The 13,884-nt window shown below is 43.0% G+C and overlaps 1 protein-coding gene across 1 annotated transcript in view; it reads left to right on the top strand.

The window, feature by feature from the left end:
* Window positions 1-6,794: 6,794 nt before the first annotated feature.
* Window positions 6,795-13,884, top strand: part of gpr158b (G protein-coupled receptor 158b) — a gene marked incomplete at both ends in the record, with an annotated part of 108,387 nt that continues 101,297 nt past the window's right edge. The window contains 3 exons of the mRNA XM_084056900.1: window positions 6,795-7,144; window positions 8,447-8,572; window positions 8,944-9,411. Of these exons, the coding sequence (XP_083913026.1) occupies window positions 6,795-7,144; window positions 8,447-8,572; window positions 8,944-9,411 (944 nt within the window). The remainder of the gene's footprint in view (window positions 7,145-8,446; window positions 8,573-8,943; window positions 9,412-13,884) is intronic.

The raw sequence follows: 13,884 nt of genomic DNA, 5'->3' as shown, positions 1-13,884 counted from the left end.
TTTTGCCTTCCTGATCCTATTCTTCTGAATGGTGATCGTGCTGCTGAAAAGCTGTCAGATGCAATAAGTAACAGTGTTATTTATTTCCTTCTCCTCTATCCACTGCAGAGCCAATGCAATTGCCAATAGTTCTGTGGTATATGGCAAATGGTCTGACACTCTATTCTTAGGCTATGACTCACTCAGTGGGATATAATAATACTGCTACACCTGCACACCCTGAATCAGGATCTTTGGAGCTATCTGTGTGAAACCACTGAGTCTGAAAGAAATACTAGATAAATTATAAAGATAGTTCTGAAGAGCTTTAACATGTTTTATGCCTTTATTGGCTCACCAATCCACCCAGAAGTAATGAAATGTGACTCATTATGTTCCCAGCAATCCGGTAAAACACTCTTTCAACCTGGCGTCCCTAATTTTGGCCATGTCCTTATAGGTGAAAATCATCAAGACAACAAAAACAGCTGTTCTACAAGCTCACCATTTTCATTATTTGATGTTAAACAAAGTAGGCCTATTGGGGCTCAAGACTAAACCGGAAAGGTTAGGGTTTAAGTGGTTAACTTTTCTTCCATTTTCATCAGCATGTTATATACATACAGTGGTGTAAAAATAATTAAGTACATTTACTCAAGTACTGTACTTAAGTACAATTTTGAGGTATTTTTACTTTATAGTATTTCTGCTATTTTCAAAAGATTTTAATACATTTTATACAATTGAAAAATTGTGAAATGGGATATTCTGCATAATGAGTATTTTCTGCTTTTGGTACTTTAAGTATATTTTGATGCCAATGCTTTTGTACTTTTACTCATGTAAATTTTGAATTCCGGACTTTTCCTTCTAACAGAGTATATCTACATTGCCGTATTGCTACTTTTACTTTAGTAACAAATGTAAGTACTTTTCCCACCACTGGTTAGATACTAAAGAAGATGTTTTGAATGATCCACTGCAGATTGTCAGGGCCACATATTGCTGTTAGTTGCCTGGTTGACACTAGAGGGTGCTAAAGTGCTATTTAAAAGTAAAGTCAGTTTTTTTTTTGACTACTCTGAATCTGATTGGCAATCAACTGACAAAATCTTATGCTGTAAATGCATCAATCATCATTTATAATATGTTTATGGGATGCCACATTTATAAGATGCAACGCAATACATTGTTTCTATGCAACGCAAATCCACAAACCTGGAATTGTGTTGCTAGGAAACAGCGTGTGGGTCCATGTTTATTTTCTATCCGCTACTGATATTCACAAACACAACAGGACTTAAACTTGGACCTATTATTTAGAATGTTTATATTGCCAAGTGTGAAAAGGTCTATATTGTTTTATGGGATAGATCACAGGAGCATTTTATCACAAGTACAAGATGTGCTCAAACTAATAAAGCATGCTGTACATGGGAACCAGAAAATACTGAACTATTATTTATTAACCACTGATGCCCTAGTTCCAAAATGGCTAAAATTGCAGATCCACAAGAACTACAAGATCCAAGAGCTTGCAAATCTGCTATTTCTAACTTTTTTGAAATGTTGTGAACATTTTCTCCAATAATGTCATGCCCGAATTAGGGACGGCATGGGTTCAAAGTTGTTAACTTGATTTCACAGTAGAAACATGATATTATGCTTTTTGAGGTGTCTGGCTCGTGTTGAGAGATGGGGGGCATTTGCAAGTCAATTTTGTGTTTTGTTTTCACAGTTTCGAAATTCCCCTAAGATTCTCTCCTCTGACAAGCTGCGATTTCACACCTGTCTGTTCACACTTGCATCATCCAAGACAAGCGGTGCATTCAAATACACATACACACACACACGCGCGCTCACACACACACACACACACACGCACGCACGCACGCACGCACGCACGCACGCACGCACGCGCGCACGCGCGCACGCACGCACACACACACACACACACACACACACACACACACACACACACACACACACACACACACACACACACACACACACACACACACACACTTGTCACCATCACTCAACACCTTATCTGATCTGTGGGAAAATCTGGTCTATATTTATAATATAACTTATACACCTGCACAGTGTTGTCCTGTTATGATGTCTGGTAAATGAATGGTTCTGTCAATGGAATCAAAAGCAATTCATTATGAGGTCAAGTCTGAGTTGGACTCTTAAACTGTCTCCTGCAATGTCAACAATCCACACTCAAAACATTTCATCATTAACACTGCATTTACATGAGGAAAATGGAGTTTGTCAGCAGAATCTGTCATCTCACTACAGACTACACACTGTTCCTTTACTTTCCCCTCGGTAGGGAACCCGTTTAAAGACTCAACTTTTTAGTCAGACATCTGCGGTTGGCCTGGTAGGCATTGTGTTGGCATTTAGAGGTGTGATTGATCACAGTAGGGGTGGGAAGTGGTTTGGCTGCCACATCAGTGCACACCTAAAATGAAACAAGTTTTTGGTTGCCAATCTGTTGTCCAATTATCATCTTTTTCCCCTCGAACTTGGTTGAACCTTACAATTTGGCAGTGCAGAAATACTGTGCTACCAGGTTTGGGGAAGTTTAATTTCAAAACTTGATGGATCTCTATTTCCCCTAAAATTGTGGTCTGTATTGCAATCCCCTGGATCGCTCCACACAGTAATTACTTTTTTGGATCAAACAGTGAGAGAAAATTAAAGTGCTCTTCTTTTCATCATCTTCCTGTTCTTCTTTGAACTCACTGGCACAAACCTTGGAAGCGGCAGGTTTCTATGGTGAACTGGACTCTTGGCGTCCATGAAGCAGGTACCCGGCAGCGCCAGCTTTCTGTGTTGAATTGGACTCTTGGTGTCCATGAAGCAGGTGCCATGGTCAATGAGGCCTCCAACAACTTGTCAGAAGCAGGGTAATTAGCACTTGGCTGTCTTTGAGGTCTTCACTCCTCCAGCTGGTCATCGGCACACTTCCCTGGATGAGCGATGACACAGTGGAACGGAGTGGAATGTTCACAGGAAGTCACCTCAGCTGACACGCTCAATTCCAGGCCCGGAGGTGGGTTTTTTCCACTGTGTGCCTCTCCCTGGCTCCCTGGCTGTCTCTTTTTCTCATCATCATTCTCATCAGTCTCTCTCTCTCTCTCTCTCTCTCTCTCTCTCTCGCTCTCTCGCTCCCCAGTTCTCTTTCCTTTTTACATTCTTTCTGTATTATGTATACATAATACACGATACATTCCAATTTCTCTGCATAATTCTATCTGTAACTAAAGGCATTGTGTCTTTCTCGACCACATCTACTCTGAAATTGGAGTCCCCTACATCTCACTGCTTGTTAGAGCACTGTTTTATTTGTCTGTACTTTTAATTTAACACTCACGATTTTTGCACAGATTTTGGCCACTGCAATAGTGAGCAAGTGGGTCATCATCACACAGCAGGAGGTGCTACAGCAGAGCAAGTGTCCCTACATCCAAGCGCTTTGATTTCTCTTGCTTCGGCTGCCACTGAACTGCGATGATGATGATGACAGCTTCTCAATTAACATGGGGGGCATTAGTAATTAAAGTGTTAACGTTTGTTGCCAGAGGCTACTGTGACGACAGTCAACTGCAGCTTCAGCTAGACATTTTAAAACATTTGGTTTTTATTACATAATAGGCCTACAGTATGTGAAGGGATCAAAGCAAGAACATTCACTATAACTTACATACTGGGGTAAATTCTCCAAGGGAGATGAAAAGGAACAAAGTTCCTTTTCACAAGATGCAGTACAACATTAATTAATTTATTATCACTGTCTTTTTCCAGGGGATTTTAAGACTATGTTTGAGTTTGACAGAAGAACTTCAATAAACCATGCATCCATGCACATGTGTATACAAGTATACAGTAGTGTGTGTAGATGTGTCCCTGAAACTAGAACTGCAACGGAGTCCTGCGTGCACCACTGACAACTACATTTTTAGATTGCGATGCAGCTTGCAGCTTCCCCCGTGTTCCCTTCTTCAGAGGAAATCTAGAGTGAACGTGGGTGAGGGATCGGCTGTTACTGTCGAGCCACCAGTTGTAAAGCATTCAGATGAGGCAGCAAATGCATTTCAAATTATTCATCAGGCCAGATGAGGTTGTGAGGTTTACAGGAGGCAATGAAATGGAAGGCACAGAACAGAAGCAGTCACTGTCTGTTTTTCTCTCTATGGTCTCTCACCCTTTGTTCCTCATTTGTTGAGACTCCTGTCCTACCTTCCTGCTCTCTCTCTCTCTCTCTCTCTCTTTCCTTTTTTTTACCCCCTCTCTGCTCTATTCTCTCTCTGACTTCCCCTCTCTCTATTTTTCTCTGTCTCTGTCTCTGTCTCTGTCTCTCTCAACACTTTAACAGTTTCTTCTGGGTTTCCGTTGGGTATCTGAGGCAAGATACCTATAGGATCTGTAGGCAGATATATTAAATGACAATACCATATATAATATGCTATTTATAGGCACCTGTGTATTCGTGCTGCTGTCTCTGCTCTCGGAAGTTATTCATGCATGTCCGTCACTGGCTGTCATCTCGATTTTCTGTCTCACCGACTGTATCTCTCTGCCCAAATATCTGTCCCCAGCCCAGAGCTTAGACACATTTGCACCGAACAGACCCCCCCCCCCCCCCCCCCCCCACACACACACACACACACACACACACACACACACACACACGTTGCAACACACACACACACACACACACACACACACACACACACACACACACACACACACACACACACACACACACACACACACACACACACACACACACACACACACACACACACACACACACACACACACACATACACACACACACACACACACAGCTTTCTACCTCTCTGTCTGACTGTCTCTCCCTGTCTGTTCCACAGTCTGTCCAGGACTTCACCCACTCAGAATGCCTCTGCCTACATTAGTCATTCCTCTGTTCACTGCTCTATGCTTCCATCTGTCTGCTGGTATATTGGCAACATGTCTGTCTATTCGCTTGTTTATTATGCGTTGAAAATCACCTGTCAGTTTTCCCCAAGTCATCTTCACAGCTTCCCGTTCACTTGCCTAAATGTTCCTGTACCTGTACCTGTGATGTGTGACGTGTGTGTGTGTGTGTGTGCGTGCGTGTGAGAGAGAGAGATGCCTGCAGTCGTCACTATATGCGTTGCCATGGCAACGGCCTGCCAGTCACCCCGGGCGGGGTTTAAACTATTGTTTAAACCTGAGACTATTATACTTACTCTCTCTCTCTCTTTCACGGTGTGCATTTATGTAGCGCCTCTTTCCAAGGCGCTTTACAATGTGCAACACACACACACACACACACACACACACACACACACACACACACACACACACACACACACACACACACACACACACACACACACACACACACACACACACACACACACACACACACACACACACACACACACACACACACTACCAAGGCATTTGTTCTATATGTTGCTATGTTCTATTCTATTCTATTCTATTTTTAGATTCAATATAATTTACACTGATACCACCAAACAGAGAATTGCCTTCATAGCCCTCCCTCCCTCTTCCTCACTATCTCTTCCTCACTATCTCTTATAGACAGGCTATACTTTCAGCACTGGACAGCTCCCATCCAGTGGTGTAAAGTAACCAAGTACATGTACTCAAGTACTGTACTGAAGTACACTTTTGAGGTATTTTTACTTTACTGGAGTATTTCCAATTTTCAGTGGCCTACTTTTACTTCTACTCCACTACATCTCAGAGGCAAATATTATACTTTTACTCCACTGCAAGTATTTGAAAGCTTTAGTTACTTTGTAGATTTTGATTATTATTACAAAACATACATTAACCACTTCAGCCCTGTATATACCCTATACTTCGGCTATTTGAAAATAGCTGATCTACAGCTCACAACGCGTCGTGGTGCGACATGTTGTGAGCTTGTAGATCTGCTATTTTCAAAAGATTTTTTTATACATTTTACACATTTGAAAACTTGTGAAATGGGACATTCTGCATATTGAGTACTTTTCCTTTCGGTCCTTTAAGTATATTTTGATGCCAATACTTTTGTATACTGGAATATCACTTGTAACAGAGTATTTCTACATTGCAATATTGATAATTTTACAAATACTTTTTTTTTGTAAAACATGTGAGTAGGCTACTTTTTTCCCCCACGCCACCCCGCCCCCTGCCTGGTGGAGCAGACTGGCAGGGAGGAGGAGGACCGCGCTCTCATTGGTTGACACTTAAAGTGGCCTATTGGCGCCTCAATTGGGAGGGACGGACGTTCATGAGCGCTTTGCTCCTCTCTCCATCTCCAGGCATCAACCTGGACTCTCCTCACATCACATGGATGCTCAGAGGAGGACCGCCGAACGGCTCGGAGGAGCTCTCGCAGAGACCGTTACAACTTGATCCCAGGAGGCGTTATGGTCCGTTTTTAATTGGGTTTTTAGATGAGTTAAGGGGTTTTCAGTCGGTGTTAAGAAGCAATAGGCGAAGCAACACGAGATAAAGGAGAAAGGAAGAGAACGTAAAGGGAAGTCTCGGCTCAGAAGAATATATGAATGGAATGAGAAGTGAAAAAACATGAGTAGCTTCTTCTCCGTTGCCTTCATTTGTTAGTTTAAAAAAAAAAAGAAGATAATATTAACGCGTCCTCTGGTGGGCGTTGATTCAATTAGGTCTTTGGTTATGCTCACCACACTTCGTCGAGTGCCAGCGTTCTCCTCTCAACGCCTGCAGTGATATTATAAAAAGGATTAATAATGTCTCTCCTGCTCCTCACGCTGCTTCTACACACGGGGTTGGGTTTGGGATCCAACTATGGCTACGTGGAGTGGTCGGATCCCAACGACAGGGACGCGGAGATTCGCGCCAACAACAAGAACCCCACGATGCTCAGCACTCAACAGAACGTCAACAACAAGGAGCTGCTGCACCAGCAACACCCGACCACCCACTCCGCAGGAGTAGGAGGTGGAGGAGGAGGACCGGCGGCCACCGAGCGCACGGCGGTGGTGGCGCACAAGATCTCGGAGGACCTGCCCAGGGTGGTGACCGCGTTCCTCCACAGCGGAGACTCCTCCGCGCTGAGGCAGGTCAACTGCTCCCGGAGGTGAGTGAGCGACACACACACACACACGCACACGCACACGCACACGCACACGCACACGCACACACACACACACACACACACACACACACACACACCCACCCACAGCCACAGCACTATGAGCAGTGGTTCGGTTCTCAACCTGTTGGTCGGGGGTCCCCACGGGGGGGGGTCCACAGATCAGATGACTTTTAACACCCTTTTTAATACCAAAAAAGAAAAGAAAGAAAAGAAAAAGTAATCAACAGCTATAAAAACTGCTCAAACATTGGTTAAATTGTCAAATAATAAGAAAGAGGTAAAATAAATTGAAAATAGCAGATCTACAAGCTCACAGTTTGTAGATCTGGGCTGATCAGCCCCCCCCCCCCCCCCCCCCCCCCTTTCCCCCCTACTGTGTAGATCTGCTATTTTTCACAATTTATCTGTGGAACCGAGTCAAATAAAATGTAATGCCTCAACTCCTATATTTAAGTGCTTGTCAGGGTGGGGGGGATCCCCAGTTCAAATATGATTATTTTGGGGGGTCCCCAGTATTTCAAATATGATTATTTTGGGGGGTCACGGCCTGATAAGGTTGAGGACCACTGTAGGCCTACTAGAGGGAGATAAACAACGATCTGGTAACACCCACCTATAGAGCAAACATGGGGAAATTCTCCTTCTATACAGCACTGCCACACAAGTTTGGAATGCCCTGACCCCAATCGCATAAAACGGTGGTTTTCAACCGTTTTCATATCAAGGTCTGTTATTTATTCTGCATTTTTGAGCCATGGACCATTTGATGAGACGTTGATCAAAATAACAATTCTTCTACTCCTCTAATTGTGTGTAGACACACAATCAAGAGTTAAAGATCTATAAGGGTTCATTTGGTTACCAACTCTCCATCATTTAGCTGGGGACCACCTGGAATCCCTTCAAGTACCATTGGTGGTCCCCGGACCACTGGTTGAGAGAACCACTGCCTTAAAAGATGTGATTCACTGGCTTCATTTAAAACAGGCCTGAAAATCCACTTGTCAGGAGACCAAAGGGGAGGTAAATTATCACTTCTCCCTTAGAAAGGTGATCACCCCCCCCTTTCCCCCCCCTACTCTGTACATATAGTGTTTTATATGTGTGATCATTTTTAGCGCTATTTTTATGTTAAGTTGATGAATTGAATACATAGGACCTCAATGGAAACAAGTCCACTAGGACTTTTTTGTGAAAATCATTTTAGACCAAGTGTAGTTTGACTGTACTCGTGCTGTTTGCATGTCTGTCTAATGAAATATTCCATCATTCAATCAATCAAAGGTACGAGCTGAGCAGCCTGCGAGGCCGCGGCGGGGCGCACGTTGCCTCGCACCTCTCCCTGCACGGCGTGCTGGACACCGTGACGCACGCCACCAACTTCCTCAACATCATCCTGCAGGCCAACGGGTAGGCCTGTCACAATTATTACATAATCATCATACATTTTCATACATTTTCCAAAAATAGCAGAAATAGCAAATCTACAAGCTACAAATCTACAGCTATTGCAAGCTTGTAGAAATAGCGAAATTCTATTTCGCTATTTTTTTCCTCCATTTTTTGGAAAGCATAAAATTATTATAAATGTGTCAGTAATTTCTAAGTTATTTGTGCAATTTGTGATTATGAAGCCTAAAAAAACAAACATAAATAAAAAGTAGTTCATAATGTTCCAATGTTCAATGCCAAAAACACAATTAAATTGTTAATCGCAATTATCTGTGTGACAATCAATCGTCAACTTAAATCTGTAATCGTGACAACCCTACCGACAACAGGTCAAGGGAGCACACCGTCCGCCGGGACGTCCACTGGTACCACGCGTTGGTTCGGAGCATCCTGGAAGGGGACCCTAAGATCCACAGGGCGGTGGTGACCTTCCACGTGGACGCGCCGTCCCAGAAGCCGTCTCAGAAGCAGCCCCACGTCTATCTGCAGGCGACCAGGGCAGACAAGGAGGAGGTGGTGCTGCAGGACCTCTCGGGCTCAGCGCACCACCACCTGAAGAGCAGGACCCCGGAGTCCGAGTGGTTCAATGAGTTCAGGGACCGTAAGAGACACTGGAGGGCCCCTTCAGGCGCGGACACCGCGGTCAAGGAGAACGAAGGCTACTTAACGGACAAGAATCAAATCAAGTGGTCGGCGCCGTACCTGGAGTGCGAGCACGGGGCTTTTGTCCCCTACTGGCTGCTCACGTTGTCTGCCGGCTTCTATGGACTGACTGCCGACTCTGCTCCAGAGTTCAGGTGAGTTCCAGACAGTGCTGCCAGTGATGGACAGTCACGAAATACATTTACTTGAGTACTGTATATACAGTAAGTGCATGTTTTGAGTATCTGTCCTTTACTTGAGTGTTTGTATATTTGGCAACTTATGGCTTCCACTCACTACATTTCAAAGACAATCCACTACATTTCCAGGAGGGTAAAAAGTAGCCTACATTATGAATTGACCACTGAAGCCCTATTTCAAATATCATGAAAATAGCAGATCTACAAGCTTGTCGCAACGCGTTGTGAGCTTATAGATCTGCTATTTTCACTTGAGATATTTTTTAGATTTTGTTCTAATCTATTAATACAGCAATACATAATAAAACTAATAGTAGTACTTTTTACTTTTGAATACTCAAGTATTTTTTTTTAAGTACTCCATACTTTAAATGAAGTACAAATTTGACAGAGCAACTTTCACTTGTAGCTCAGGCATATTTCACCAGGAGTATCTATACTTTGACTGAAGTACTGGGATTGAGTACTTTGTCCACCACTGCATGTCTGCAATCCAACATTACAACTAATTCAATTTAAACACTGAGGTGGTGCCTAGAGGGGGTGGCAGAAAGGACACCATCAATATTTGAATAGTTGCTGTTGTCCTAGATACAGGAAAGTGAGAAATTACTCCAAATTCAGTTTCCTCTGACATATACAAAGAGTTGTGTTGATGGCAGAAACAGATGTAAGGAGAGGAGGTTCAGGGACGCGTGCTTTCGAATCTCAGTGACAGGTAGAAAGCTATGTTTTAAACACAGTTGACATGTTTATGCTTATGCATTAAAATAAAGCAATACATCTATGACACAATGCCCATTGCGCACGCACGCACACACAGGAATACACGTACGCACGCACGCACGCACGCACGCACGCACGCACGCACGCACGCACGCACGCACGCACCCACACCCACCACACACACACACACACACACACACACACACACACACACACACACACACACACACACACACACACACACACACACACCAATTGTTATTTTGAGAACATGTTTTTATTTGCTGTGTTGCTACAGTTTGGAGCAGGTTTATAGCATGAAAACATACTTTTTCTACTGTGATTTATTGAGTTTTGACTTTTGAGCTGACTTACAAATGCAAATGTGCTCATGTCGAACTAGAGCATGCATGAAGACGCACACAGCAGATTTTCTTTTATACGGAGAACATAACATAAAGCGTGTGTGTGTGTGTGTGTGTGTGTGTGTGTGTGTGTGTGTGTTGTCAAATTAGTTTTGACTGACAACAGAGACACAGCGTTATTGTTTAATGATCAAATGAACTGCACATATTCTGCCATTTATCTTTTTGACTGACAGTTTTATTGATCACTGCCTTGGAAGTGGATAAATGTTGAACAAAAAATATAGTAAACACTTTTGCCATGTTGCTGTAGTTTAACTTGCTACATTTGTCTGGGGGGGGGGGTAACCTCATTGGCAGATATTTTGCACTCAACTGAGCGCACGTTATGGCTCTATGCACAGCAGCCATAATGGAAAAACTTTGGGCCCCTTCCTTACTTCCTTCACAGGTGTTACCAATGATTCTAATTAAGGCTCTGTTCCATTTAGTGTAGCACAGTGGTTCTCAAACCTTTTAATTTCAAGGACCCCCATAACTCTGTTCCATTTGTAAACTCGTTACACACCCGTAACGGGCCATTTGGAACCCCCTCAACTAAAGGAGCCATGAGGGTACCTGCGGTCCACACTTTGAGACCCACTGGTGTAGCAGAGTGTTTACAGTGAGCCAACATGCACAATATCAGCACCCTGACTCTGTTTGACCCGAATGGAACAGAGCCTTCATTAGCATCATTGGGTAACACCTGTGAAGGAAGTAAAGAAGGGGCCCAATTTCTTTCCAAAATGGCTGCTGTGCATAGAGCCTGATTAGGGAATCTGTCTGGTAAGCTAGTGTGAGGGTGCATTTTGCACAGGTTGGCCAGATGAAGCCATGACTCAGTCAATGAGGCTTGAGGTCCCTTGGCCATCCTCTCCATAGTCTTGTGTAGCCAGACGATCAGAGATCTCCCTTTACCGACACTTGTCTACTGTATCTAAATTCAATGTAGGGTGTGTGGAAACTGTTTGGAAATGTAAAAACAAATGGCATTGCAGAACCAAAAAGTCTTTATTGGGAAATGATCAGGATTGGATTTTCAAAGCAATAGGCATAGGTTTGTTAGCAGAGGTTTTCTCTGCTGTTCTAGCCCATAGCCTACATTGAATTTAGGCGGAGATATCCAAACATTAGACTATAGTCATGTTCTCCAGAACAGGGTTTCTCAGAGGATGCAGCAGTTTGGCACACAAACTGCAAGAATGCCATATTTCTCAAAATAAAAACAAATTCAGTCATGAATAAACAATGATGGAAGAAGAGCAACAATGGTAATCCAAGACCACTCTGAATTTCAGCTTTATTTAACCTTCACTTCATTCTGAGATGTACTTGGCCACAACAACAACAACATGACCAAACAGAGGAAGGCCTTGACAACCCCTTGATCCTGATTAAGGCCTTGTAGAGGTTTTCAAGTAGATTACTTGGTACTCTGTGGTTCTCATGGTGCACAATAAACGATACGCAAATCTCCCACAAGTATTTACCATCAAAACTACTACTAGTAATACAGCTTATGCCTTTATTTATAGCACTTTTCTAATTACTCAAAGTCGCTTTCCATGTGTGTAAAAAAGACCATAATTTAAAAAGCTTTGCAAATTGTAACCACTTAAGCTCTATACTGTACTTTGTTGTATGACAAATAGGAACATTTTTTAAATGTTACAAATTTTGTGGAAATTGGTTGAAAATTTAAAAGAAATGTGATGGCAGGATTAATGTAGTTAATGTGAGCATCCCTAGGATAGGTATATTAACTATTGTAGTTTAAAATTAAAAAAGTAAAATTGCCTTTAATTGTTGCCTGTTTATCTTGTCCCTAACACCTGATATTGCCGCTCTCTCAGTTAGCTTTCTCACTCCCTACTTTGTTTGGGGGCGCATTGCGAGGGCCCAGGACACATTTTGGAATTGGATTGCTGTCTGCCTTATCGGCGCACAGCATCCGGACACGAATCCTTGCTGCCTCAGCTTGCCAAAGAGGCGAGGATGGCAGAATCTAAAATAAACTCGCTGTCAGATACATACCACGATACCTCTCTCCGAAGTTAACTAATATGTGGGAGGGAGTAAGGCCGCTTAGGGCGAGGGCATTTTGACAAAAGTTACGATCGAATCCTTAACTTTTAACGTTGTGTCATCAATAATGTATCATAATAATGCTGTTAATTCAATTATTTTCTAAATCCACCCTGCATTTGCATTGATATGCTGTTCAGGTTCCAAAATGGCATATAGGAAAGCCACGATAAGGGCACACAACAGTGCCATTAAAATGACGTTTCATTTGGTTGAGACAAAGGTCAGCCCAGCTGGTGGTAGAACAATGCTACTGTACATTTAGTATATTGTACGTATGTCAAACATTTAACATACTGCCACAATACTTTGAAAAAAGATGTATCATGGTCCTAGGAACAACTGATGAACTGGTCACGTACATTCAGCCTGGAAACCTGCCAGGCTAACATGCATTATCAAGCTCTATTGGCCAAAAGGGGATGTCACACCGGAAGCACCACAACCCCTTATAGCCAAACTTACACTTTGGTGGAGGCCTGTGCTCTACTGAGCACATTTTCTAGTAGGCTATAGTTATACATTTATGTGTGGAGTACATCCTTACTAATTTAAAGAAATTCTAAGCTTCTTGTTCTAAACTAAGCTTACACTAACTGAAAATGTATTAGATTCATGGAATCAGGTGATGAACTGAGCTACAGAGAGCCAAACTGGTTGCCCTCACTCGATTCCACTGATTTATTTTGGAGTGAAGAAAGATGACATGAAACCAAGGCCTTAGTGCGAGAGTTCAAAGGTCAGATCTCAGGTTACACTCTGTTTGTGAAGTGCTTGCTTCAGCAATGAGTCGCAACTCTACTCCCTGTACAGTGAACTCCTGACCCTTCTCCTCAGCCCGGTCTCCATTAATGAAGTTCCAAAAATAGGAATATGGTTCACTCTGAACAGAAAAGAATAAGCCACTCTAGATGATTGGAAGTCCCTTCCAGAGTTATCTCTCTCAATACAGATTTTAAAATATTCTTCTTAGCCGAATGTGTTCCCAGATTGGTTCCATGGTGGTTGTGGCCACAGTTTTCTCACACTCTCACTATATCTACCCCCCTCTATCTCTCCCTCTCTCTGCTCTCTCCCTCTTCCTGTCTATTTGTGTCTCTTTCTCTTTGTCCCTTTCTCTGTCTCTCTCCCTGTCTCCCCCCCCCTCTCTCTCCTCCTTCCCCCTCTCTCTCTCCCTCTTTCTCCTTTTTAAAATCTCATTCCAGGCCAA

The sequence above is a fragment of the Gymnoscopelus microlampas genome (genome assembly GCF_963454915.1).
Source record: "Gymnoscopelus microlampas genome assembly, chromosome: 5".
In the NCBI taxonomy this organism is placed as follows: Eukaryota; Metazoa; Chordata; class Actinopteri; order Myctophiformes; family Myctophidae; genus Gymnoscopelus; species Gymnoscopelus microlampas.
This window is presented reverse-complemented; position numbering and strand designations above follow the sequence as displayed.